This window comes from Xyrauchen texanus, chromosome 10 (genome assembly GCF_025860055.1).
Source record: "Xyrauchen texanus isolate HMW12.3.18 chromosome 10, RBS_HiC_50CHRs, whole genome shotgun sequence".
NCBI classification, from domain to species: domain Eukaryota; kingdom Metazoa; phylum Chordata; class Actinopteri; order Cypriniformes; family Catostomidae; genus Xyrauchen; species Xyrauchen texanus.
Window position 1 is genome coordinate 19,928,104 of NC_068285.1, and position 26,257 is coordinate 19,954,360.

The 26,257-nt window shown below is 41.6% G+C and overlaps 4 protein-coding genes and 1 non-coding gene across 8 annotated transcripts; 2 read left to right on the forward strand and 3 right to left on the reverse strand.

The window, feature by feature from the left end:
• The first annotated feature begins 9,306 nt into the window (after nucleotides 1-9,306).
• Nucleotides 9,307-12,123, forward strand: LOC127650530 (uncharacterized). Its single transcript, XM_052135991.1, has 7 exons — nucleotides 9,307-9,445; nucleotides 9,991-10,273; nucleotides 10,432-10,562; nucleotides 10,657-10,692; nucleotides 10,783-11,089; nucleotides 11,168-11,323; nucleotides 11,947-12,123. Exons 1-7 carry the CDS (start codon nucleotides 9,358-9,360, stop codon nucleotides 11,963-11,965), a joined length of 1,020 nt encoding a protein of 339 aa, XP_051991951.1. The 5' UTR covers nucleotides 9,307-9,357; the 3' UTR covers nucleotides 11,966-12,123.
• Nucleotides 12,124-12,269: 146 nt separating this feature from the next.
• LOC127650529 (1-acylglycerol-3-phosphate O-acyltransferase ABHD5) lies at nucleotides 12,270-15,222 on the reverse strand. Of its 2 annotated transcripts, XM_052135990.1 has the most exons (7): nucleotides 15,160-15,222; nucleotides 14,792-14,877; nucleotides 14,298-14,718; nucleotides 13,965-14,119; nucleotides 13,096-13,207; nucleotides 12,806-12,992; nucleotides 12,270-12,712 (listed from the first exon to the last, which is right to left on the reverse strand). In XM_052135990.1, exons 1-7 carry the CDS (start codon nucleotides 15,198-15,200, stop codon nucleotides 12,608-12,610), a joined length of 1,107 nt encoding a protein of 368 aa, XP_051991950.1. In that variant the 5' UTR covers nucleotides 15,201-15,222; the 3' UTR covers nucleotides 12,270-12,607. The 2 variants fall into 2 exon arrangements, with proteins under 2 accessions (XP_051991950.1, XP_051991949.1); XM_052135989.1 differs by having other exon boundaries at nucleotides 12,270-12,992.
• Nucleotides 15,223-17,637: 2,415 nt separating this feature from the next.
• Nucleotides 17,638-17,709, reverse strand: trnap-agg (transfer RNA proline (anticodon AGG)). Its single transcript has one exon. It is a non-coding gene; the product is annotated as a tRNA-Pro (tRNA).
• A 596-nt stretch (nucleotides 17,710-18,305) lies between these two features.
• LOC127650589 (60S ribosomal protein L14-like) lies at nucleotides 18,306-20,148 on the forward strand. Its single transcript, XM_052136089.1, has 6 exons — nucleotides 18,306-18,348; nucleotides 18,944-19,045; nucleotides 19,211-19,305; nucleotides 19,471-19,570; nucleotides 19,900-19,953; nucleotides 20,050-20,148. Exons 1-6 carry the CDS (start codon nucleotides 18,346-18,348, stop codon nucleotides 20,116-20,118), a joined length of 423 nt encoding a protein of 140 aa, XP_051992049.1. The 5' UTR covers nucleotides 18,306-18,345; the 3' UTR covers nucleotides 20,119-20,148.
• A 155-nt stretch (nucleotides 20,149-20,303) lies between these two features.
• On the reverse strand, nucleotides 20,304-25,926 carry LOC127650587 (shugoshin 1-like). 3 transcript variants are annotated; one of them, XM_052136087.1, is made up of 10 exons: nucleotides 25,782-25,926; nucleotides 25,525-25,679; nucleotides 25,041-25,240; nucleotides 24,775-24,830; nucleotides 23,528-23,595; nucleotides 22,511-23,401; nucleotides 22,288-22,428; nucleotides 21,622-21,777; nucleotides 21,249-21,414; nucleotides 20,304-20,971 (listed from the first exon to the last, which is right to left on the reverse strand). In XM_052136087.1, the coding sequence occupies exons 2-10, from the start codon at nucleotides 25,670-25,672 to the stop codon at nucleotides 20,836-20,838; spliced, it is 1,962 nt and encodes a 653-aa protein (XP_051992047.1). In that variant the 5' UTR covers nucleotides 25,673-25,679; nucleotides 25,782-25,926; the 3' UTR covers nucleotides 20,304-20,835. The 3 variants fall into 3 exon arrangements, with proteins under 3 accessions (XP_051992047.1, XP_051992046.1, XP_051992048.1); XM_052136086.1 differs by having other exon boundaries at nucleotides 21,610-21,777; XM_052136088.1 differs by lacking the exons at nucleotides 21,622-21,777; nucleotides 22,288-22,428.
• Between the last annotated feature and the right edge of the window lie 331 nt (nucleotides 25,927-26,257).

Below are 26,257 nucleotides of genomic sequence, written 5' to 3' on the forward strand. Positions count from 1 at the left end.
AGGTGGATCACTGACTTACTGTCTGACAGGAAGCAGCATGTGAGGCTGGGGAAACACGTCTCCGACTCACAGACCATAAGCACTGGATCCCCCCAGGGCTGCGTTCTTTCTCCTCTGCTTTTCTCCCTTTACACTAACAGTTGCACCTCCAGTCACCAGTCCGTCAAGCTTCTGAAGTTTGCGGACGACACCTCCCTCATCGGACTCATCTCTGATGGTGACGAGTCCGCCTACAGGTGGGAGGTCGACCACCTGGTGACCTGGTGCAACCAAAACAACCTAGAGCTCAACACTCTAAAGACAGTGGAGATGGTTGTGGACTTCAGGAAGAACTCAGCCTCACCTGCACCTGCCCCTATCACCCTCTGCGACTCCACAATTGACACTGTGGAGTCTTTCCGCTTCCTGTGAACTATCATCTCCCAGGACCTCAAGTGGGAGCTGAACATCAGCACCCTCATCGAGAAAGCACAACAGAGGATGTACTTCCTGCGGCAGCTGAAGAAATTCAACCTGCCAAAGTCAATGATGGTGCACTTCTACACAGCCATCATCGAGTCCATCCTCACTTCCTCCATCACTATCTGGTACGCTGCTACTACTGCCAAGGACAAGGGCAGACTGCAGTGTGTCATCCGGTCTGCAGAGAAGGTGATTGGCCAACTCCAGGACCCTGAACGTGCTGGAAAAATTGTGGCTGATCTCTCCTACCCTGGCCAAAATATCTTTGAATCACTCCCATCTGGCAGAAGGCTGAGGTCCATCAGGACAATAACCTCACGCCACAAGAACAGTTTCTTCCCATCCGCCACTTGCCTTATCAACAATGCCCGGTAAACACCCTGACACTCTCCACACTCCACCTCTGGCTCTACATTTCACTGCACTACTCTGCTCTCTTTTATTTTATACTTTTAACTGATAGTGCGTGGACATATTTATATTTATATTGCTTATATTTTTATTCTTGTTCATATATTTAGAGACTGTGTAAAGCACCTACAACACCACAACAAATTCCTTGTATGCGTAAAAAACTTACTTGGCAATAAAGCTTTTTCTGAGTTCTGAGTTCATGAACTGAACTTGAAAAAATTGTGAAAACCCTAAAATAATCAATTACCTGTTATATTACACTTACCATAAATGTACATTTTAATATAAAATTTATATAAATATAACATTTTATATTAAAATATTGATATTGAAAAAGTTAATTTACAAAAAGTTATTTGTCAGCTACCCATTTGCAGGGACACATAAAGAGCTTATAGATTGAGAGTGAAAGAAAGAAAGAAATATTGTGTATTTGTGTTACATGCAAAGTTGTAATAACCTTTGTCATTTCACTGGCAGATGTAGAACCCACATCACAGGCCTATCCTGTCAGTGGTGAGTGACTACTGAAGGCCGATATGTCAATATTTTTTTACCTGGAAATAAAAAATAATTACAAATATGTGAAGTTCAGGTATTTGCAGGTAAGAGAAAAAATGTCTAAAGGAGTGTGTGAGAATATGACAGAGGAAGCAGAATGATTGTGTGTTTTTGAGTTTTATGGATTAATTATTTGAATAAATACTGTGATTTCCTGGGCAGAGGATTCAGCAATTTTACAGCCCATTGTACAAAGTGAGTGTGATCTTGAATGTGCACTGAGTTAAGAAAATCAAGATTTGGAATGCCTGTAAATACAATCAATAATATATATATAAATATATCTAATTCTTACATTTGTTTTGTAGATGCAGAAGCAGCACGGCTATCCGCTGATGCTCATGGTGAGAGTTCATCAGTAAGCTGTTAACAACAAATAAACATTCTCACTCATTTTTCGAACAATTTAACCTTTGACTGCCAATGATTGACCACTTTTAATAGCCACAAATAATGCAAATGAATTACTAAATTAAAACATTAAAAGCCATTTACAACACCATTTAAGGATAGGGTTTCAACTGTCATGGAAACATAATATCAGGGTATTTTGAAATGGTGTTCTCTTACGAGAGGTTCTCTCGTATTGCGTAAGCTAGCTTACGCTATGGGAAAGATTCATCTTTTCTGAGATATTGAAGCCAAAAAATTATCCTTAATTTTTGTATCCATTGTCAACGCAGTGCGGCAGCTGCAGACCTTGAGCGGGCTAGCTAGCGAGCTCATAGGTTGCTCTGCGGCAACTGCTGCAGCCTATAGACGAGCTTGGGCGAACTCGCATCCAATGAGAAGCGTCCGGCGCTCACTGCATCAAAGCCCGCCAAAATGGGCGTGACTAGAGTGCATATAAGCGTAGTTAGTAGGCTGAAACCCTGATTTTCATCTCTTCAGCGAAGCTCTTCGCTCGCTGACCTGGAAGCCGCGTCGCCGTTCGAGGGGCATCAAGCAAGCGTGGACAGCGCTAGAAGAAGCCGGCCGTCTCAGCCACCTTCAGCCATCCTGCGAGCTACACCATCCGGCGACGTATCCTTTTTATTCAGCAAGCTAGTTCTTACGAACTATACACAAAAGAGTACTGGCGTCTTTTTCAAGATGCCTCGTTCCACTTGCGCCTCATGTCGCGCCCTTCTCAGCACCGGAGACCGCCACATCATCTGCGCTCTCTGCCTGGGACTGGGACACGCAGAGCTGCGCCCTCACTGAGGGCGGATCGCGATTCTGCGAGGAGCTACCGATGTCGACCCTCGCGGGCTCGACTCGAGCGCTCAAAGCAGAAGCCGCCGTGCCGCCTTACATTCCGCCGCGCAGAAAGAAGCGCCCGCTCCCAAAGGCTGCCAGAAACTGTGGTTGAAGCGACTGCCTCGCCGGAGCCTCTCCCTCGAGCATCGTTTTCACCCTCCCGCCCCGGGACGCGCAGTTGCCGCCGGCGGCCGCACTGCTGCCATCTTGGATGGCGAGGCGGAGGTTAAGGGCTGCTGTTCCATCATGGCTTCGGACAGCGAGGTGGTCAGGCTCCCAAGCCTCCTCCTCGGCCCAGGAATCCAGCAGGACCAGCGCCCGAGTCGAAGGGAGTTAACGCGCCTCCTCACACAGGCCGTCGACCGCCTCGGGCTCGAGTGGTCACCGCCCCTGAGCAGGCACCCAACAGACTCGATGGCTGCTTTCTTCAAAGCCATCGCTGCTCTACACCCGCGGCCGGGCGCTCCCTTCCTGCGGAACTACACACGGAGCTTGCAAAGTCGGTGGGCAGCTCCTTTGTCGGCCAGGTCCCGTTCCCACGTCTCCACCTCTCTCGCGTCGGTGGGCGGCACCACCGAGAGAGGCTACTCCTCCATCCCCCCGGTCGAGGACTCGGTAGCAGCACACCTTTGCCCGCCCTCCGCGAGATGACGATCTAAGCCTGTGCTCCTGTCTAAGGCCTGCAGAGCGACTTCCGCCTATGTTGGCCGCGCCTATTCCGCCGCCGGCCAAGCCGCATCTGCTCTGCACTCCATGGCCGTTTTACAGATCCTACAAGCGGACCTTCTTCGGGAGTGGGATGAGAAAGGCAGGCACCCAGAGGCTGTTACTGATCTACGAATTACTGTTACTGATTACCTCGCCCTTCGCGCTACCAAAGCTGCAGCTCAAGCTCTAGGGAAGTGCATGGCCTCGCTGACTGTGACCGAGAGACACCTGTGGCTAACGCTAGCCGACATGGGAGAAGCAGAGCGCTCCACGTTCCTCAACGCACCGCTCTCTCCGACCGGTCTCTTCGGCTCCGCGGTGAGTGGCATTGTTGACCGCTTCTCAGAAGTCCAGAAAGCCACTCAAGCCATGAACCTCTTCCTGCTGCGTCGCGCTAGCTCCTCTGCAGGCCGCTCATGTGATCAGCCTCCTGCACGAGCCTCTTCACAGTGCCCAGCTCAACAAACTCAGACTTCTCAGCGTCGACAGGGCGGCCGCCCTCGGTCGCGCTCAGACAGCCGCCGCAGACCGCCGCCCCCACGCGGGCCTCGATTTAAGGTAACGCTGAAACCAGAGCAACCGAAGTCTTCCTAACTTTGTTGAACAAGCGGCGGCTCAGTCCGCCGCGGCGGACCACCGTCAAAGCTTTGCCCCTGTCAGTCCCCTTCTCTCAGGCTACTACAGTGGTGAATTTAGCAGCCAACAAGCCGGTGACACTGCCCGCTTGCCTGCACTCAAGCGCCATTTTTACGGCGACCCAAATAAATCTTGTAAAGAGCAAACATGTCTTATGTGTAGAACATGTGCCCACAACCCAGTGTTCACCCCTACACACAAGCATAACACATTCCGTGCCCCTATCAGAGCACGCTCGCGCATAAAGCGATTACTGAACCGCTCGGCGTCAGAGTCAATGAAAGCCCACGAATGCGTCGCGCGCCCATTCTCTGGCAGCTCTGTCACACGACCAGCCCTATGTGTAGAAAATGTGCCCACAATCCAGTGTTCACCTCTACACACAAGCACTACATGTCTCGTGTCCCCACCAGAGCACGCTCACATAAAGTGGTTCTGAACAGCTCGAGTGTTAGAGTCAATAAATCGCCCACGAATCGTCTGTGCGCCCATTCTCTGCCGGCTCTGTTACACGGCCAGCAAACATTCCTCTGTGTGTAAGTCCGTGTCCATGACTATGCTTGTGCATCAAGTAACAGATGTGACTCTTTCCCCATTCATTCCAATCGGAAGTCACTCACAAAACAGCCTGTTCATGCTGTCTGCGAGCAATCATGCATAAACACACTAAGCGCGCTCACACATTTTGTTCAGCTCTGTGTGCGGCAATCAGAGCGAGTTGGCCATTCACCCTCTAGCGTTACAGCTTCAAAGCGTGGGAAGCTATTCCAGGGATATCCAAGTGGGTGTTAAGCACAATACAACAGGGCTATTTGCTACAGTTCGATCGCCGCCCTCCTCAGCTTCAGGCTGGCTCGAAACCACTGTGAACCGGAGGCTTAGCGTGCATGCTTCGTTCAGAAATAACAAGCCTTCTGTGCAAAAGGGCCATAAGAAAGTGCCACCCTCTCTGAGCGAGTCGGGGCTTTACAGCCGTTATTTTCTTGTTCCCAAGAAAGGCGGTGACCTCAGACCCATATTAGATCTCAGGGTTTTGAACAAGGTGCTTGCAAAAGACCATTCAAAATGCTTACAATCAGGAAACTCCTCGCGCATATGCGCCAGGGGACTGGTTTATTTCTCTCGATCTGAAAGATGCATACTTTCAGATTCAGGTAAATCCCGTCACAGGCCATTCTTGAGATTAGCCGGCGGCCAGGTTTATCAATACACCGTCCTCCCGTTCGGCCTGTCCTTAGCACCCGTACTTTCACGAAGTGCATGGATCGCGGCGTTCGCACCCCTCGTGAGTCAGGGTTTCGCGAATTCTGAACTATTTGGACGACTGGCTGATTATGGCACAGTCACATATGGAGCTTCTGTCTCACAGAGTCAGTTCTCCTCAGCCATCTGAACAGTTTGGGTCTTGCAGTCAATTGGACCAAGAGCTCACTACAGCCCAGTCAGACAATTTCCTTCCTTGGAATAGAACTAGACTCCGTGGCAATGGCGGCTCGCTTATCTACACAGCGTGGCGCCGTGTTCAGCGACTAGCCGCATCTTTTCAGATGAACAGCCTCACGCCTCTGAAGAAATTCCAGAGAGTGCTAGGTTACATGGCCTCAGCCGCAGCAGTACTTCAGCTGGGTTTACTGCACATCGCCCGCTTCAGCATTGGCTAAACACCCAGCGTCTCGCCGGGCTTGGGCCACAGGCCGCCAGCCCATCAAGGTGACTCAGACCTGTATATCAGCTCTGCAGCCCTGGACAGTGGCGAATGGTATCAGCGGGGAGTGACAATGGGAGCTGTATCTCGCCGAAAAGTCATCTCGACAGGCAGCGTCCAACACGGGTTGGGCGCGGTCTCGCGAGGGCTCTCGATTTTCGGACCTATGGTCAGTTCAGGAAAAGCTCCTTCACATAAATTGTCTGGAAATGATAGCGGTCGATGCAGCGCTCGTGCGCTTTCTCCGGTCATTCAGGGTCACCACGTCCTGGTCCGTTCGGACAACAGATCTGTGGTATCCTACCTAAACCGTCAGGGCGGTGTCAGATCCAGGAACCTCTTCCATCTGGCCAAACGCATACTGAGTTGGTCCCAGTGCCACCTGCGCTCGCTGAGGGCGACGCGCGTGCCAGGCCACCTGAGCGGCGGCCCGGACAGACTGTCCAGAGACAATATTCCCCAGGGGAATGGTCCTGCACGCTCAAACAGTCCAGGCGTTATGGCACCTATTCGGCAGAGCAGAGATAGACCTCTTTGCGTCCAAAGAGAACTCTCACTGCCCAATATTTTTCTCGAGCGAGCGGCAGCTGGCCCAGGACTGGCCCAGGCGCCCGCTTACGCCTTCCCTCCCGTCTCGCTATTGCCACAGGTAATGCAGAGGATCAGGAAGCAGCGTCACTCGGTGCTCCTCATAGCCCGCGTTGGGAGAATCAGACATGGTTCCCGGAGCTTACGCGGCTGTCACTGACAGCGCCGTGGCCCATCCCAGTGAGAGCAGATCTCCTCTCTCAAGCTCGCGGCACAATCTGGCATCCCCACCCAGAGCTGAGGCTGCATGCGTGGGTGATCAGCGACTACCCGTCGCTCTGCCAGAAGGAGTAATAAACACCATCATACACGCTAGAGCCCCTTCCACGAGAAGACTCTATGCGTCAAAATGGTCTGTGTTCTCAAAATGGTGCACCGACAGAGACCTGGACCCGCGGACATGTGGGGTGTACGTCGCTGCTCGTATTTCTACAAGAGCTGCTGGATAAGGGCAGATCCCCATCCACGCTCAAAGTGTATGTGGCGGCCATTGCGGCGTTAGCTGAACCCCTGCACGGCCAGTCATGGGGTAAAAGCGAGCTGGTCATCCGGCTTCCTCAGGGAGCTAGAAGGATGAACCCCGCGCCCCCATCGGTTCCTATCTGGGATCTTTCTATAGTTCTCGAAACTATGAAAGCCCCCTTTCGAACCACTTCAATCCGTGGATTTGAAATACCTTTCACTCAAAACCGTTTTCTGACTGCCCTGTCATCAGTCAAGCGTGTGGGAGACCTTCACGCGCTGTCTGTCAGCTGCGTGTCTTGAGTTTGGACCAAGTGACTCCAAGGTCATTTTAAAGCCTAGACACGGCTATGTTCCCAAGGTGATCAGTACTCCTTTCAGAGCACAGGTCATTTCCCTATCGGCGCTGCCAGCACCTGATAGCTGACGCGACGCCAATCTCCTTTGCCCGGTCAGAGCACTGAGATTGTATACTGCGCGCTCCGCCGCTTTCAGGCGCTCTGAGCAGCTTTTCGTTTAGTTCGAGGGAGCACCAAAGGTCTCGCCGCCTCGAAACAGACACTATCTAGATGGATAGTGGGCGCTATTGCTGCTGCATACGGCGTCAAAAGACCTGCCATGCCCGTTGGGCATTAGGGCTCACTCCACTAGAGGCATGGCATCCTCGTGGGCATGGTCCAGCGGGATTTCCATTCATGACATATGTGTGGCAGCGGGATGGACTTCCCCTCCACCTTTGTCAGATTTTACAATATGGAAGTGCCCGCTCTGCAGGCAAAACTACTAGTGGTTTAATACGCTACAGCTCCCTGGTGAGCTGCACTGATGGGACACATTCCACACAGACCGGCACCGCCGCTCTGTCGTTCCCTTCCCACTATGTGCTTATGTATTATACAATCAATGACCCGCATTCTTGCCGGCCAAATATTATTTCCCCACTCATAAGGGCTCCCCGGGTCCCCCTTAATTCCCTGGGGCTCATACAGTGGATGCTTGGCACGACGGCGTTGACAATGGGTTCCGTGAGCGTAAGCTAGCTTACATAATACTGAGAGAACCTCTCGTAAGAGAACGTGTCGGTTACTTAACGTAACCTCGGTTCTCTCTAGATGAGGGAACAGTATTGCGTAACGGCCGTGCTTCGCGCCACGAGCAACTTTTACGCTTCAGTCAATGAAAACCAGGGTTCCAGCCTCACGAACTACGCTTATATGCACTCTAGTCACGCCCATTTTGGCGGGCTTTGATGCAGTGAGCGCGGACGCCTCTCATTGGATGCGAGTTCAGCCCAAGCTCGTCTATAGGCTGCAGCAGTTGCCGCAGAGCAACCTATGAGCTCGCTAGCTAGCCCGGCTCAAGGTCTGCAGCTGCCGCGACTGCGTTGACAATGGATACAAAAATTAAGGATAATTTTTTGGCTTCAATATCTCAGAAAAGATGAATCTTTCCCGTAGCGTAAGCTAGCTTACGCAATACTCGTTCCCTCATCTAGAGAGAACCGAGGTTACGTTAGGTAACCGATACCTTTTCCAGGCCTGGAGAAGTCATGATAATTAATACAATTTCTAATGCCATGGAAATTGGGAATTCTATAATGAATATATATATTTCTACTTTTTATTTATGTAAAAAATATTTCATGAGCTAGATATTGCTCGCAAGCCATAGTGATTTGTTCTTTTGAGTCAGTTCTTTTCAATGAATTTGTCAAAACAGTTCACAAATGGGTCTAGATTTACTACATTTAAATATCTGTATCCAGTTGTCACAAATGCTTGGAAAGGTGATGGAAATGTATTGGTCAAAAGAGATGGGAGCCTTTTAAAGGTTGATTAGTTAGTTATTAAAAAGGAAAGAAAATAATAAATTGCTGAATTTTCTTTGTGCTCTCTAAAAATGAAATTTTCAGCGGCAAATTTGACCAACAAATGCAGGAGGCATATTCTTTTATTATTACCTGAGCTCTTTTTGAGTGTAACAAGCATAGCAAATCCCTGAAATTACCAATCTTGTTGGAATAATCTTGAACAGAGAATCTTGCATCTAGAGCCAGAGCTGTCCAGTCTTCCACATATAGTCGGTTGGGAATTGCAGAGAATGCTGTTGATGGCAACAAAGAGTCTGAATATTTCAAAGGCTCACACAGTATATTTAATATTAATTTAAAACTATTTGTAGTATATTACCAGTGTAAGGGAAGGTTGACAGAACATTGGACAAACAGGTGCTTCACCCACGCTATGCAAACACACTTCAGCCAACGGTCAAAGTCAATTAGCCACTGACCACATACAATAAGCAAAATAACATATCCTCCTATTCAGGCCAGAGTGATATAAGACAAACTTGCTGTGCCATGTTTTCTCTTGGTAAAAATTGTGTTGCTGAGAGTATAAGAAATTTGGAAATTATGGAATTATAGGTGTTTTAATTAAGACAACATTGAAACACAGATATTAATATGGTCAACATCTCCACCAATGTGCAAAAACAGTGGGAGGTTTGTTTCAGGTAAATGACCTACAAACAAATAACATCCTGAAAGTAAATAAAAGAGAGGAGGTTCTTGAAACACACAGATGTTCTGTAGTCTTGTAGCTGAGATAACCATGACTGTGATTTTGCTGCTCACATTTCTGCCTGGGCTGTGTTTCTCGTTATTTACAGGTGAGCTTAATTTAGAACAAGTAGAACTATAACTATTATTATTAATGAATTACTTATTTTTAAACATGATTAACAATCGTATTTTATCTAATTACACAATGATGATTCATCGACATTATAGACATTACAGTTTTATCGTCTGTTAATGCTGATCTTCTGTAAAGCTGCTTTGAAACGATGTGTGTTGTGAAAGGTGCAATACAAATAAAATTGACTTGACTTGAACTACAATAATATTTACCAAAATTATAATTTTCTTGCTATAAGCAGCTGATTGCAAATGGCCTGTGCTGTAATATTATCATTTACTTATCATACTTATAATTTATGACCAATATAACTCCTATAATCTTAAGTGACTTCAAAATATCTTTATAACATAACTTTTATTTTTTTAATTATTGTTAAAATTGAAAATCTGTTAAATATCAAAATCATCAAATGAAAAAATATTATTTCACGCAGGTGCTTTTGCCTGCATGTGAAATGATCAAAGTATGTTAGCTTCAGTACTGTATTTATTTATGTACTTTCATCTTTGACAGAAAATCTTGCTTTGAAAGCCAATGCTGTGCAGTCCTCCACTTATGATAGTTTGGGAAAGGCTCAGAATGCTGTAGATGGCAACATAGAGTCAAATTACAGGCATTCATCATGCAGTCACACTAAAATTGAGAAAAATCCATGGTGGAGAGTTGAGTTGCATGGCGTACGCAATGTTACCTCAGTTTCAATCAGAAATCGTGAAGACTGTTGTTCACAACGAATAAATGGAGCTCAGATTCACATTGGAAGCAGCCTGGAAAACAATGGCAATAACAACAATCTGTAAGTTAATTAATACTTTTTAGACATCTCCTCTGATTTAGGTTTATTCAGTAATGTCTCAGGAATTAACCTGATTACTTTTTAACACTGAATAGAAGGGCAATGTGTCTGTTTTGTTTTGTTTTACTTTAAATTGATGTCTTTCTTTTTACATTCAGGGCAGCAATTGTCCGTTCATTTTCTGGCGTAAAGACATTCAGGTTTAAACCTATAGAAGGGAAATTTGTCAACATTTTTCTGCCTGGACACCAACAAATTCTAACACTGTGTGAGGTGGAGGTATTTGCAGGTATGGTGGAGAAAGTGTGAGAATAGGATACTCTTTATGTGTACATCAGTGCACATGTTTTATCTAAAAAACGCTGTTTTGATTTTATTGGCAGATGAAGATGTTACACCCCTGTCTGTTCATCTCCATGGTGAGAGTCCGAGAAGGGAATACATTCTGTAATTACAACTTAAACTAATAGTTCTACTAGATCAAACCTAGTCTATTCTTATCTTTCCAGAAAAATCGACACAGCGTAATCTGGCCCTCAGAGGAAGAACCACACAGTCCAGCCTGCATAAGGAATGGTCTGGCTTTAGTTTAGCTCAAAACGCTATTGATGGAAACCAAAATTCAATCCTTGAGAAGGGTTCTTGCAGCCAAACTGCACAAGAGGATTTCCCTTGGTGGAGGGTTGACCTTCACCATAGATATGCAATCAAATCAGTAGCTCTAACAAGTCGTGGCGACTGCTGTTGGGAAGACTTGACTGGTGTCGAAATCCGTATTGGGAACTCGCTGGAAAACAATGGAAAGGAGAACCTGATGTGAGTAGAGAAAAACAAGAAAATAAATCTAATTTATTTTTAATCAATTTATTTCTCATTTAATTTCTCCCCTTGTAGATGTGCTACAGTGTCAAATATCACAGCAGGTGAGACTAAGTCCTTTGGCTGTAGCTCTCTGATTGAAGGACGTTATGTGACAATAGTTCTCCCAAGAGAAGGAATTCTGAGTCTGTGTGAAGTGGAGGTGTTTGGTTTTCCAATGGGTCAAAAGGGGTAAGATCTAGTAAATTGGTGAAAACATCATATGGAGTCTGATGTTCACCAAAATGTGGTGGTTTATTTTAACTAGCTTAAGAGCGCATATTAGTGGTGCTTACTAAGGCAAGACATAGCTCATCCCACAACATTTGTGCTAGGGATATGAATCACATCTCAAACCATGCATATTGTTGAGAAGAGGTCTGTTTATTACTTTTCTAAGCCCAAAAGATCCTGTAGACTTACAGGGAGGGAGTGACCTGATTCATATTGGGACCAGAATTACAGAAATACGTGGATGGCCTCTTTTAACTTGGGCCAGTACGCAACCTCCAGGAACACACTAGCAACAGCACAGCAATACACTAACAACCATTCAGGACACCTTGGCTACCACACAACAGCGCCCTGGCATCTACCCACAATAGCATAACTGCACTTATATAGCATAACATATATTGCATAACATTGTGTAAGCGAGATTTGCACAGGCAAGCACCATTCACTTTCCTTAGCATTTTAAACAACTAAAGTGAGCTTATTTATACATTTTGTCATGAAGAATAAATTACTTGGTTTGCTTTCATTGTTTTAAAATGACTTTGAAACAAAATATGCATTGTTTCTCTGTTTAACAGGAGATTGCGTCTGGATTAAGGCAGGGACTTCTGACTGGGCATTGCTTTTTACCATAAAATTGATTTTTAAATGTCAAGTTCATATTTTAAGACAGGAACAATATGTTAAAACATTAAAATCATTGCTTCAGTGATGTATAAATCCATATTAAATGCACCCATATTTGATGCGCAAAACTGCTTTTCTCAATTTCGTTCTTCACAGTGTTGATGTGTTCAGATCACCAGATTTAATATATTTATGTTTAGGTACATATTACAAGTGGAATGAAGTGAACTTGGATCCTTTATTGAATGACAGTTTTTGAATTGATTTATTACTATAAATACCTACATATTCCTTTTATTTATTAATTCAGATTTAGAATGAAAAACAGAGTTCATAAAGTACAGATATTGTTTTAAGTGTAAATCGAAAAGTATAAAAACAGGTTTTGACATGTTTCCATCTTTTTTTCTTTCTTTTTACCTTCTTACATGTTTCTATCTCTTATTTCACACCTTAATATGATCCTTCTATCACTCACACGTCTCTAGCTCATGTTCTCACTCCTCCAAGCATTCTCTTGTTCTCTTTGTTATTTCTCAGTTCACCCCTCTCTGTCATTAAGTTCCCTTTAATTCTTCCTCTCCTCTATCTTGTTAATAATGTTTTCATCTTCTACATATTGATGATGTCTCTGACATTGTTACATATCTTGAGCACAGCCTGGTTAAAGTCATCTGACTGGTCCGCAAATACGTAATGACCTGCACCCTGAATGGCCTGGGGGGAAATGAGAAGAAAATGGTGACTATAGAGCATTTTCAATAAAGGACAAAAAAAAAAGAAAAGCAAAATCATATAAATAAAACTCACAATGATTTCTGTATGTGAGTTTGTTCTGATTTCTTGGATGGCTTTTCCTGACTGGCCATCAATGTTTGAACGGGATCCGTAGATAAAAGACAAAGGAAGAGAGGTACTGATCATCCCTACGCGCTCCATCATGGGGTTCTGGGGCCATCCGTATGGGATTGTCATGTTTTTAAATGCTGTCTCTCCACTGCCCAATTACAACACATAATTGTTAACAACATTTAATTTGTGTCTGTGAGGTCAGCAAGCACTTAAAGTTAGGCTGTCCAGAGGCAGGGCTGCATGCTTACCTGGGCATCTGCACATTCACATGGTATATGTAATCAGCCACTGTGTCATCCTCAAATAGAGAAGCATATTTCTGCTTAAAATCTGAACGCAAAGCCTGTAGCAACAAAGGACCTGCAAAAGTCAGTAGGTACAGTAAGAATACACAGATCATATATTTTGGGGTATTATACAGTAATGTCTGTTTGGGTATGTTTTACTCTTTAATCTTGCATTTAGGTACTCGTTTACTATTTTAGCTGGATTCATTTGTCGACTGTTAACTTGGGAGAACTTTTTTGAAACTGCAATCCCAAAAGCATGAGTGGAAAAGACATGAGTATGGAATTTAGGAAATGGTTTTGTTTTCTAAAGTATATTACAATATTTAAAGGTCCACTCAGTAATTTTTTCCACATTAAAGGTTTTACTCCTAAATAAATTATTTGTAGTTTTGAAACATATGTATAAAATCATGAGCACTCACATGAGATGAGGACTCTAGTCATATCAGTAACCTTATAAAAGCTGTGTTGTTCTACATGGGGCAGCGGCACCCTTGTGGGGGCTGCCATTTTTTAATCACATGACCAGCTGAATATTGTTATTGGACACTGTTACACTTCAATTAAATTAATCATGGCAGATTGAGAATAGTGAATTACTACAATGGCATCTGTAACTGAAAACTATTGATTTTGAATGATGCAGTATCCACACCACTAGGGTTCACTAGTCCAAGTCCAAGATGACACAAACAAAAAGTTACTAAAATGCACCTTTAAATTAGCAAACAATACCATGGAAAATGTCTTAAGACACTTTTGTGAATGCACACTTCTCTTAGTTTGTTTGATTGTGTATTACAGAGTGTAAATATGACTGTGAATACCCAATGGCCCTGCCAGCCTAAGGGGACCAAGAGGGTTGAAAGGATTCATTGCAGCACCAATGGCTTTAATCCAAATGGGAATCCAACGCTCTGATTCCTGAGCATTCGGTCTTGCTGAAAAACCCCATGGTTCCACCAACACCAAGTGCTTCAATCTGTGACAAATTCATTTTTATAGCAGAGCTTGAAAAACATTCCTGATTGAGTAAGCAATTTATCTTAGAAGCAATATTAATAAAATACTATTTTCCATTCCAACACACACACACACACACACACACACACACACACACACACACACACACACACACACACACACACACACACATTCACCTGTGAGGGTATTTCAGGGCATAGGCAGTGGACACATAACCTCCAAGATCATGACCAAGGAGAATCATATGTTCCAAACCTTCTGCCTGTCTCCAGTCCTCCAATGATTGTACAAACTGCTCCTCTGCTTCGCTGGCATCACTGCCAAAAATCGGTCGACTGCTGCGGCCAAAACCCAGTAGGTCTAGTGCGTATACAGGCCTTCCTCCCTTTGTAAGGGCAGGTAGGTTTTTAACCCAGAGACCCACTCCACCACCAAAACCATGCAGGAGCACTAGTGGGACCTGCTGCAGGTCTCCAACCCCAGAGGCTGGGAGACCTGAAATGTAGGATGAGCTCTTTGTTTCATTGAAGCCGAGAGTCCAGATGTAGTTGCCATTGGATATGGGAACATGTCCTTGTGTAAACTTGACATTGATGGCTGAAAAAAAGAATTGATATAACAAGTGGAATGGAAATCAGATAATTTTAGAACTACACCATCACATACTTACGTTTTAGGATTCTGTTTTCTGCTTCTTCAAGCTGAGAGACAGAGGTTGGGCACCAGGAGGGCAGCCAACTGGAGATCCACCGTAATCTATAATGCAAAATTAACAGATTCACATATGACAAGGAGATAATCTATTTTTTATCATAATTTAGGAAACATATTGCCATTAAATGCACAAAATAGGTGCCATCAAAACATCTTTGAGGAGATATTATGTAAGCCATAATTGTATAACTTGTACTGTTAAATAAAATTTTAATATCACACTGACTACTACTGCTTGTTCTACTTGCCTGAACTAACATTTTTGTCTTACTGTTTCTCTCTATTTCATATAAACATAGAGATACTGTAAATTATCAAGCTTACCTCCTTGTTGAAAATACAAGATCCTCTCGATCCGTTCTCATCGCTCCTCTGGGCTGTCATCACTGGAATATTATTTTGCAAGAAAGTGGACTGACACATAAACAGTGCAAAGAGGAATGTGGTCAAAGAAGTTTCCCAAGGGCCAAAGATGCACCTTTCACCCACTCTTGGGGACTGCCAAGTCAAATTACTTAAAAAGCACTCTTACTTCTTCTTTATGTTATTGTTTATTCTTCATCAAATAAATAAATAAATTAAAATACTTTTGATTTCTTCTGAAAGCACTATTTGAGGGATATTTTAAGGAAATGTTTTTCATTGCTATTTTACAATAGGCTAGTCACAAGAATAGTAGCCTTGTAATAGTATAAGTAATAAGTAATAACTAAATAGGTACATTTCCTGAAGAAAATGTGAGTGGTGCTTGCCGTGGCAAAATTTCTTACCACAATGTCCCACCTGCTGCCCAAAGTTCAAAGAGGTCACCCCCATGACGGTAGGATGTTCTGTTGCAGATATATGTGATTTGTTACTTGGTTGATAAGATAACTGCTAGGCAGTTACCAGGGTGATACTTATCAAGGCTACTTTCCTTCCTGAGTGAAATAAGTCAGCCCGGAAGTCCCTATGATTTTCTGGTGCAGAGATGTGTGATTTGTTACTTGTTTGCTAGGGTAGCCCCATCTGGTTGCTATGCAGTTACTAGGGTGATACTTATCAAGGCTACTTTCCATCATAAGTGAAATAAGTCAACCCAGAAGTCTCTACGATTATCTGGTGCAGAGATATGTGATTTATTACTTGGTTGCTAGGGTAAACCCGTCTGGTTGCTAGGCAGTTACCAGGGTGATACTTATCAAGGCTACTTTCCTTCCTAATAATAATAATAAGTATGTGAGATTACAATAGTGTTGCTTTGCAAGCACCACTTATAACCGATTTAATCACTAATCACTAGACAGTGGTTTGACTGTGGGTTGGTCAGTTATTGATTTGTGAGGGTCAGTGTTCAAGTATTAATATGCTGACATTTAAGTGTCATATTTCAGTTAAATAATATTGTACTATCATGAAATCAATTTCTTTCATAACATAATCTCTGTTCAGAGGTCAAAGCACATGGTGTAACATTGTACTGTAGATAGTAAGATTTCTAAACATTTGTTTTTAGATTAAATTGATGTGGTTAATGTCAAAGGTCTCATTTTTTTTCATATTTCTACCCCTTCTTCGAAATTTGTGTGACATGTTTCCCTAATTTGTGTGGAAAAATATTTGGGGATTTTAACCATTACTTTGTAACAAATAAAACTAAAGATGTATCCTTCTAAAATGGCTCACTAGAGTGCTTTCATCTGGATATAGATTACAATTGTTTTTTTAATGGTCAAAAAGAAACTATTGTCCATTTATTTTTTTAATGTCCCTCAACTTTCGTTTTGGCATGAGATGTCACAATTTCTGAGTTTGAAAGTGAACATGACATTTCAAAAATAAAAACAGAGGGTACCATGGGGAAAAAGGCTCCTTTGACTTGATTTTCTCCCAAAACACAACAAAAACTACCACAGCACATTCACAAACTCCTGTTTGTCACTATACATTGCAAAATTTCCCTGACCCATGAGATCACTATGTGTAATTTCTAAAGGTTTATTTTGAGGCAATTTGATGTAATATTTCACAATATAATTTTAATATTTCAAATTTAGGTAGCTAATGAATATCCTGAAAATTATTAAAAAAATTCAATTTTGTTTAAGGTGATTATATAGGGTATATATATATAAATTCAACAACTGTCCAATAAGTGAAAGGATAGTATTTTGGGAAAAAGCCCCTCTGTTACAGTGGAAAGAATAGATTATTTATGAAAAATGTTCACATTGACTGATCGAGTCACATTTGTTTATAGAATACTTGAGATGTAATGAAATGTCAAATGTGATTGGAACAAAAGAGAAATCATGCACCCTTTTCTGAAGTGGTTATTTTAAATAGGCATTAACTTAATTTGTTACTCAAAAAAGCATCTTGTCATCTCAAAAGTATTTGCATTAAGTTGCATAAGTTAACAAATTTATTCAAAACAACCTTCTGTTGTTATTTCTTTGCGCACACATTATGCTGCTCCTTTAATATTCAACAAAAATAAATGTATTTCTTGAATCTTGACCGACTTTATGACCAGACAAAGTGTTTGTGATGCTCTTTTATTTCTTGATTTTAATTTATATTTATACTGTTTGTTTTTAAATTGTTTGAACAATTGACATATTTAATAAAAAAATATATATAATAATAATTATATTTTTATCAGCAAATATTGTTTCCATAAATTTTTTAAAAGGACTTACAAAGACTTCAAATAATATATAGGTTATATATATTCATATTTGAGTTTAAGATGATTCTTGCCAGTTTTGTCAATGATATAGTGATAATGTGACGACAATTTCAACGTCCAAAACTAAAGATGGGCTCGTCCGGGATTTGAACCCGGGACCTCTCGCACCCTAAGCGAGAATCATACCCCTAGACCAACGAGCCGACTCCTCAACTCTGAAGACACAACTTTCTTTCACCATAAAAGTGCCACGTTTGCTGTAAAGTTTGTATTTCTGTGTAACAACGAACATCTGTCCCATCTGCCGTGTGCTTTCAAGGGACACCCAGCGGTCACACGGTGAACTGCCTTTAACCCATCTGCCGTGTGCTTTCAAGGGACACCCAGCGGTCACACGGTGAACTGCCTTTAACCCAAATGATTTGTGCCATTCTTGCGATATCAAGCATTGAAAAAGGTTTTTATGATACTTTTTAATAATGTGCCTGTCAGAAGTTACATCAAATATGTAATTATATAGATTTTCCAAAATACATCCAATTTCCCCTTAATTATTATTATTTTTTTGTTGTTGTCGTTCTTACCTAAAATTACAAGCCGTGGCATTGACAAAGCTCTTGCTTGGTCTTGTATGATTTTAAAATAAACAGAAATGTAAAACAAATACTTGTATAGTGAGACGTTATATATTTACATATTGAATCAATATACATATTAACAGATGCTTTCCTTCTCTTTTTACGATTAAATTCGCTCCGCGCGTGCGCAGTGTTGAAACGGAAGCCTCATCATTCCTGAGCGGAAGTGCTACAGTCCTTTTTCTACCACGGTCTGCCATCATGGTAAGTGAACTGACTTACGCGAAGTCTGAAATTGACTAAATATAGTCTTTTTCCTTTGCGTGTCCCACAGAAAATGCATCAGATACGTGTTGCAATGTGTAAACACCCCATATGTACTGTTTATAAAGTATAAATTAGACATTTGGCGCAATCGGTTGAGGAAAGAAGCGTCAAGCACGTCTCGAAACAACGTGGTGGAGCGAGTTAGGCCAGAGTTACTGACATTTTATGGTCGGACAGACCTTAGACTCGTGTTTTCCACTTCATTACTACCTACATCTTTATTAATGAATGTATCCTCGATTAATCCGTCATACTGCGTCGGTGTCGTGCTGCATTGAGTCTTGCTGTTATGAGTGCGGCTGATGACTCCGCGCGAAACGTTATACTGTGGAAATGAAGTCTAACCTGTATGGAATTGGAGAAACCTACCAAATTTGACTGAAAGTGGGCTAAATGTGCATTACCAATTATTCGTTTTTACGGGAAATAGAATGCTAGTGTGTGTCCTGAGGTAAATGTTCTTTGAAAGGCTCTTGAACTGACAGTGCATCAGTTTAATTTGTATTTGTCTTTCTAAATGTTCTTTTCTCAGGTGTTTAAGCGATTTGTCGAAATCGGCCGCGTTGCCTTCATTGCATTTGGTCCGCACGAGGGCAAGCTGGTGGCAATTGTTGATGTCATTGACCAAAACAGGGTAAGTTTGTGACTTCAAATGTATAATGTGTTGGTGCAGTCTTTTTATTTTTTTAAATGAAATTATCTGACGAGCATAAGACCAGGATTTTTGTGCTAAATCACATTTGAAAGATAGAAATGAGCATTTGTGAAGTGTAACTGAACAGCTCCTGTCACGATTTAGGCACTGGTAGATGGCCCATGCACTGGAGTAAAGAGACAGGCTATGCCATTCAAGTGTTTGCAGCTCACTGACTATGTCATCAAAGTACCTCACAGGTGAGCTCTGACATTTTTTTTTTAATGATGTTCACTGGGCTGAAAAGTGATTTTGCTGCTCTAATTGAAGCAGAATTCATGGGGCAAAACCACATGTCTAAATTACTTCCAGAAGTTGCATCATACAGTATTTCACATCACATTTTCTGTTTTGGTTGACTTCAGTGCCCGTCAGAAGTACGTGAGACGTGCCTGGGAAAAGGCAGAGCTAAACCAAAAGTGGGCTGAAAGCAGCTGGGCCAAGAAAATTGAGGCAAGAAAAAAGGTATGTGTTGTCACCCCTCAATGAGGCCTCCTACGCTGTTATACAAAGCAGTTGTTAGATTTTGCTGTACTCATTTGTAAATGTATTAAACTCATGGTGATTTAAAGTTTCTTTTTCTTAATGCTTTCACTAAATTAATTTAGCTTTTGTGTGATGTCTTTGTAACCTGGTGGAAAATATGGTGCTAGTGATAAATGTGATGAGTTAGTTCTGTTCATCTAGTGAATCTTGTTTTAAGTTTGTAGTTGGCTGGATCACAGGGAGTTTAACATTGTTCATTATCTGCTTAATATTTTCCAACCATGCTAAATCTCATACTCTCTTAACAGAGGGCCACAATGTCTGACTTTGATCGCTACAAGGTGATGAAGGCCAAGAGAATGGTACGTTTTGTTGGAAAGCCATAAAATATATTTTATGGTGTATAATGCTTCATAAGAGGTTGCACAAACTAATCTGTTTGTTTTAACTCTTTGCAGAGGAACAAGATTATCAAACACGAGATGAAAAAGCTCCAGAAAGCTGCTACAGCACAAAAGAAAGAATGAACTATCTTCAATAAACATTTTTGACTTGTAGCTCTGTCTCTGTTAATGTTTATTATATTGTGCACCCACAGGCAGGTGGTTTTGCACTCAAGGAATCTAAATGGTACACACATGGGTTTACACCAGTTTCTTATGTAAAATAAATTGCGCAAGATGGAATTTAGATGTGTATGTGGGTAGTTGATGCATAGCATGTCCATTAACATAACATCAATTCTTAATGTTAAAAATCATCTTTTGCCTTCAGTTATACATTTGAAATATATATAATTTCTGAAGTACAAATATTCCATATTGGTATTTTGTGAAATGCCCCCATTTAGTTGACTTCTATGACATTATCTGAACTAGTCTTCAAAGGTTTGACCATTAAAAAAGCAACATTGAGAATGACACATTTCAGTAAAACTTAACATTTCTTATTTTCTTATAATCTATGCTGCATTGGAAAAAAAATCATATGCATAGTACATAGTACAATCAGAATGCTTTTCAATTCCTTTTGAATATCTGGGCTCCTATTTGCAGTAAGAGTGCTGATATTTTTCAAATCTAAAATCAGAGTTCTTGGGACAATTTAATAATATTCACAATTTTAAATCATGATGAAACAAGAACTACAATAATGTAACAGCCATTTAAAAAAAACACAACGCAAGAGACGTCACTTGGTATTCTATGAAGCTGGCCAGAAATTATTTTACAAAGTCTGAGCTATTAACGACAGCCAACAAAAGACTCATTATATTTTCCCATCTTTTGACTTGAACTCCGACGAGATGTCAGTTTCTGCTTGAAGATAGGAGACCGCAGGAAACGTGTGTCTGTGAATTTGTCACCACGTCTAAGTTTTCTTCGAAGAAAGGGGGGAAGCAAGTTCATGATTAATTCAAAGCACATTAATAAACTCCAATGTGCAATATCAGCTTTAAGAGCTACAATAAATACATTATTAAAAAAACCCAATGTGTTCCAATTCATTTAAAGCACATATAAAGATATTTTACCAAACATTTGAAATGTAGTCATCATTTACTCAACCTCATGCTGTAAATTTCAACATTTTAATTTTGGGCAAACCATTTTAACACATTTAAAAAAAATTTTTTATCAGTATTGGAAGAACTTACGAACTGATTGATGGCTCCTTGTAGTTGATGGTACTCGTACAGCGCCGCTTGCGAGTAGAGGATTTAGGCGTGACTCGAGTAGACAAGGGCTTCTGATAGGCTGCAGGGGGCAGATTTGTCACATCACTCAAACCCAAGCCCAGAAAGGAGCAAACAACCAGCCCACCTGCAGAAACATAAGCATTGCAAGTGTGTGACAAATACAGTATATGACCGTTTTCTGTGTAACGCTTCTAGAAATGGTGAGAATGTTGTGAAAGAAACAGCAGCAAATTGGTGAGACAGATCAAACATGATGTGAGAAGATACAAATTAGTGAGACTTAAAACAGATTCAAAAGACAAAAATAAGGAATACTGACATATTCTCCTACCCCTATTCATCACCAAAGGCATTTTATTCTCCTGATCAGATGAGTTGCTGGGACACTTTGGAAATTCAAATATTGGGCAGTCAATCATCATAAGTTCCACCTCTCCACCAGGGGTAACTGGAGTGGGAGACTCTACTTCCACTGTGGAAGGTGGAGCTATGGGAAAATATTTCCATTGTTAAACAATGCTCAACTGAGTAATTAACACAAGTGAAAGTGGTTTGGTCTTTGCATCAATTTGTATGCCAGTCTGATTCAACATAGGTTCCTAAATTAATTTCAAATGGGTTTTTTAGGATTGTGCTTTCCAATGTATGAGTTAAAGGACTACAATTGTTGTCCTATTAATTTGGTGAGTGCGAGTTTATGGGCTTTACATTGTAGTCTTTATGTACCTACTTGGTAGCAATTAAAATTTTTAAAGAACACAACAACTTGTATTATTCTTATTAATATATATATATATATATATATATATATATATATATATATATATATATAAAACCCATCCGATATTCCCAAGGGAAACCATGGCTCAAAAATTATCATTCTCTTTGGGGTTTTAAGAATAGAAACAGCTCTACAGAAGTAAGAATCCCCAAACCATTTTTTATTATTAACATCTGCATTATAGAATATAGTATATTCTCTGGACAACAGGGTTACCTAGATAGATCTCTTGGGTTGGCTCTGAGTGGCTAAAATTCTCAGGAGTAGCACAGACTAGTGACTCTGGAAGCAGAGGGCCTGAATCAAGAGTATCTGGGAGATGTGGGCCAGTATCTTTTATTTCAGTCTTATTTTCTTCTGTAAAACATTAAAATAATTAAAATCATCCTAAATGTTACACAAAAGTCACCAATGTAAAATAAAAGCTATGCATGTTTACCTGTGTGCACCATTTCAACATGGTGCTGCTTTAGGGCAGTATTTTCTCTCACTCTGTTCTTTCTGGCCTCTTGATTAGACCGTCTCTTGGAGCGAGCTCGTCTAGGTGGCAGATTACAAGCTCTCCTGGATTTCCTTTTTGGTACGTAAGGGCTGTCATCTGCATCCAGCTCGTCTTCTGAGGAACTGTTGTTGGTCTCCACAGCACCAGGATTGGGTGTGACCTCTTTAATCGGAGCATCGTGTGATGGTTTCTCCACAGCTTTGTTCCCTGCTTTGAAAGGCGTTAGATGGACTGCCTCTTCACAGTCAAAGTCAAAGGTGTCATTGCCACCCAGCGAGGAGTTAAGCCGATCGGCAGGCAGTTCAGCCACTCGATCTTGACTCTGCGAGCGGTCTCGGCTTTTCGAGCGAGCTCGCGGTTTGGGGTTTTCCCACGGCTTCTTCATTGGGGCTCGGTCTGGTTTGCATCCTCGGTCTGGTTTGGGCCGAGGGGCTGCTTGGGTTGTTTTTTTCTTGGGTTGTCTGGTGGTCCGTTTAGGGGGCTCAGGCGTTGAGTGCTGGATAGCTGAAAGCTCAGAAATCTCTAACTCTGTGTTAAGACTGTCAGGAACACACATATTCAAATTCGGCCGTGTTTTCTGTCCAGCAACATCCACTTTGTTACAAATGTCCTCCAATTCAGTGCTAAGCACCACTCTTTGTCTATTGTTGACAGTCTCTTCTCTTTTTTCCTCAGGGAAAGAGGGTTCCATTACATCTGTAACACATTTCCCTACGGATTCAAAACATGAACTCTGTCTCCGCACTTTCTCAGAGCGTCTCTTTCGTCTTGTTCCTACAGTAGGGGGCAATGAAACCTGTCTGCCACCACGGCATCCAGACACAGATTCTGCAAACAGAGTAAAACCACAAACAAATAGGCTGTTTACAATCTTCATTCTCACAGCCCAAAATTGAGCATTTAAAAGACAGGTTTCAAATGCATTTAAGGTAAAAGCTAGGCAAGGATGCTCACCAGTGCTTGCAGAAACTGTTGGCTCTTTGAGGGGCTCTGCTGGGTGAGTCTCTACAACATGTACAGGCCTGCATTACAATGACCATAACATTATGATCATCAAGAGAAACAAAATTTGCAATGCATGTCTTTTAATGCATTTTGGTCTATATGAAGCTCTCTAATCTCATATGTTAGTCTGAAACATCTACCTAAAATTTGTGGGTTTGGCATCCTCTGCTAGGTATTCACTCATTGCCCTGGTAGTCAAAAAAGTTCTTAACTAGCTAAAATGAAATTTGTGAATTTAACCTAGTGCTACATTATTAATCGAACAAATAATCAAGATTACAATTACAGTTGCCAGCCACAATTAATTAATCTTGAAAATAATCAATTATAGCAATCAATGTAGGTCTGCTCATGTTGAATTAAAATAGAAAAAATTCTAATTAATTTTCTATTGTTGTAACTTGTGTTTTTGCAGCGTTTGAGCATTATTACCAATCAAAGACACGTATATTGCATCAGTGTATCATTTATTCAAAATTCGGAGTGACTGCCACCCTGCACTCAAATAATACGTTGGAAACACAGAAATAAAGACACTGTGCCCTCAATGTCACTGCAATGGTGTAGGTGTAAAGAATGTGTGGATTTACTTTTTTCAATTGGATGGACTCAGGTTTGATTTCCGCTTTTGTCCTACTTTTCCCCATTTTGTTTCCTGTCTACACTCTTAATATTTTCTTTAATACTACTTATAATAATAAATCAAAATTTATAAAAAGGTTGATTGCCTCGCTGTGATTTGGTCACTATGAAAGTCAAGGAGTTAGGAGAAAGATTTGATCTGGGTAAAATTAACCATGGTTTTACTACATCAAAATGGTGTTAATATAGTAACCATAATCAACATATTTTACTTCACAGTACCATGTTGATATTCTATAAACACAAACAATAAACACACTGCTATTTAATTAGGAGTGCAAAAGGTATCTGCCATTATTTGCAACGAGGTGCAAACAGCATCACTTAGTGCAAAGATGCTTTTTGTTGCTACTTAGATTATTTTGGATGTGTAGCCAACACAAATATGGCATGCTGATTATTCACTGAAAATAAGTATTTTGTAAATTTGGTAATTGCAATATTAACAGAAATAATTAACAATTATTAATTGTGTCTTAATCGTGCAGCCCTAATTTAACTCATCATCATGTGCTTTATTAGAAAAGCTCAGAGCTAGACTGTTTCTTGCTTACCTCGGACTGATGGGGCAAGGCGGACTTGGTGGACTTGTCTCCACAGGAGGAGAAATCTATTACACAGGAAAAATGTTTATTTAAAAGAAAATGAAAGCGGCAGAGGCACAAATACTTCAAATTTACATTTTACTTGCTTTACCAATGAAAAGAAAAATGTAAACTTAAATAAAGTTAAGATTTCAACCCGTGACTTTATATACTAGCTTCATACCAAGTACTCCAATTAAAACAAGTTCTGTGTGGCTCCTTGTGTTACTTCTCACCTGAGTGCTTTCCACAGGTCCCTGATCTCTCAGTGTCCTCTTCAGCATCAACAGGTGGAAGATAAGCACTTGTCTCTCTTTTTTTAACTGCAGAATGACTCCCTGTGCCTGCTGTACTTTCTCCCTCTCTGTCTGCAGGGCTAATGCAAGAGCTTTGTTGTTCACCTGGACACTCTTCAGCACAAATGGCTGCATTGTAGCTGTGGAGAGCAAGTTAAGAACTGTAACACATAATCTCCATAAATCTAGCATTGGTACTGACATTGCCATCCAACACACCAGCAATCTACATACAAAATACATTCTGAAATTGCTCTAAACATGAAGCCCAACATATCCCAGTTAGATGCAGAAAATGCATTTTAAAAAAGCATGACAACAGAGCAATGCTTTAAAATGAACTTGAGTGCAATGAGTTTGCATGTATATTTTGTCCAAAGGTTGTAATATGCAATATAAAGTCAAACCCTGCATGCAATCGCACCCGTGTTTTTGATCGTCAGCTTTGACAGGCCGCGATTCGCAGTTAAAGCGCTGGCGAGACGCTTGTTTCTTTTCTCCTTCATCTTGTCCTTGATGTCGTCCAGACTTTGCTGGAAAGATTTCCTCTGCACCACCCGCTCCCGAACCATGTCTGAGCTGTACAGAAACAGTGAAACATCCAGTTTAAAAACAAAAGCAGTACACGTCCAATGTAAAGTCTATCAGCTGATTAAGCGTTAAGGTTGATTCCCATTTTACCTCTGAGCGGCACCAAAATATGGCGTATTTCCTACAAAGATATTTGTCCACTATCACCAGATGAATAAAACGCTTATTTAGAACGGATAACGCGTAAATATGTTTTCTATGTACGACTTCACTGGCGTATTTCCCGTCGAGGACGTTGGGGGTTCGAATTCGTCCGCCGCGCGCTCTGATTGGAGGAAGAAACGTCACTCGTTCAGACGTCATCCTGCAAATTCCAACTGCGTGGCGTTCTTCTTCTTCTTCTTCTTTGGGCTTATTGGCGGTTCGCATTCTTAAAAAGAGCATTACCGCCATCTACTGTAGGTAATAGATCAGAGACAATATATCACAACTCCCAGAACAATCAGGACTCGTGCTTTCAATGTTGCTGCGTGTTCAGCTCCTCCATCTACAGCCAAAGTCCCTCATCTTCCAGAGAGGGATGCTGATACTAAAAACACTAATAGCCTATCTATATTCTAAAGATC

Bases quoted from the DNA above. Each gene is read 5' to 3' on its own strand.
- LOC127650530 (XM_052135991.1), top strand. From the start codon at position 9,358: ATGTTCTGTAGTCTTGTAGCTGAGATAACCATGACTGTGATTTTGCTG. The intron at 9,446-9,990 runs GTGAGCTTAATT...CATCTTTGACAG, and splicing joins GTGTTTCTCGTTATTTACAG to AAAATCTTGCTTTGAAAGCC. The intron at 10,563-10,656 runs GTATGGTGGAGA...TTTTATTGGCAG, and splicing joins TGAGGTGGAGGTATTTGCAG to ATGAAGATGTTACACCCCTG.
- LOC127650529 (XM_052135989.1), bottom strand. From the start codon at position 15,200: ATGAGAACGGATCGAGAGGATCTTGTATTTTCAACAAGGAG. The intron at 14,120-14,297 runs GTGAATGTGTGT...AATTTGTCACAG, and splicing joins GCCCTGAAATACCCTCACAG to ATTGAAGCACTTGGTGTTGG. The intron at 12,993-13,095 runs GTAAGCATGCAG...GTAATTGGGCAG, and splicing joins GTGAATGTGCAGATGCCCAG to TGGAGAGACAGCATTTAAAA.
- LOC127650589 (XM_052136089.1), top strand. The intron at 19,306-19,470 runs GTGAGCTCTGAC...GGTTGACTTCAG, and splicing joins GTCATCAAAGTACCTCACAG to TGCCCGTCAGAAGTACGTGA. The intron at 19,954-20,049 runs GTACGTTTTGTT...AACTCTTTGCAG, and splicing joins TGATGAAGGCCAAGAGAATG to AGGAACAAGATTATCAAACA.
- LOC127650587 (XM_052136086.1), bottom strand. From the start codon at position 25,672: ATGGTTCGGGAGCGGGTGGTGCAGAGGAAATCTTTCCAGCAAAGTCTG. The intron at 23,596-24,774 runs GTAAGCAAGAAA...ATTGTAATGCAG, and splicing joins CCTTGCCCCATCAGTCCGAG to GCCTGTACATGTTGTAGAGA. The intron at 21,778-22,287 runs GTAACCCTGTTG...ATTTTCCCATAG, and splicing joins AACCCAAGAGATCTATCTAG to CTCCACCTTCCACAGTGGAA.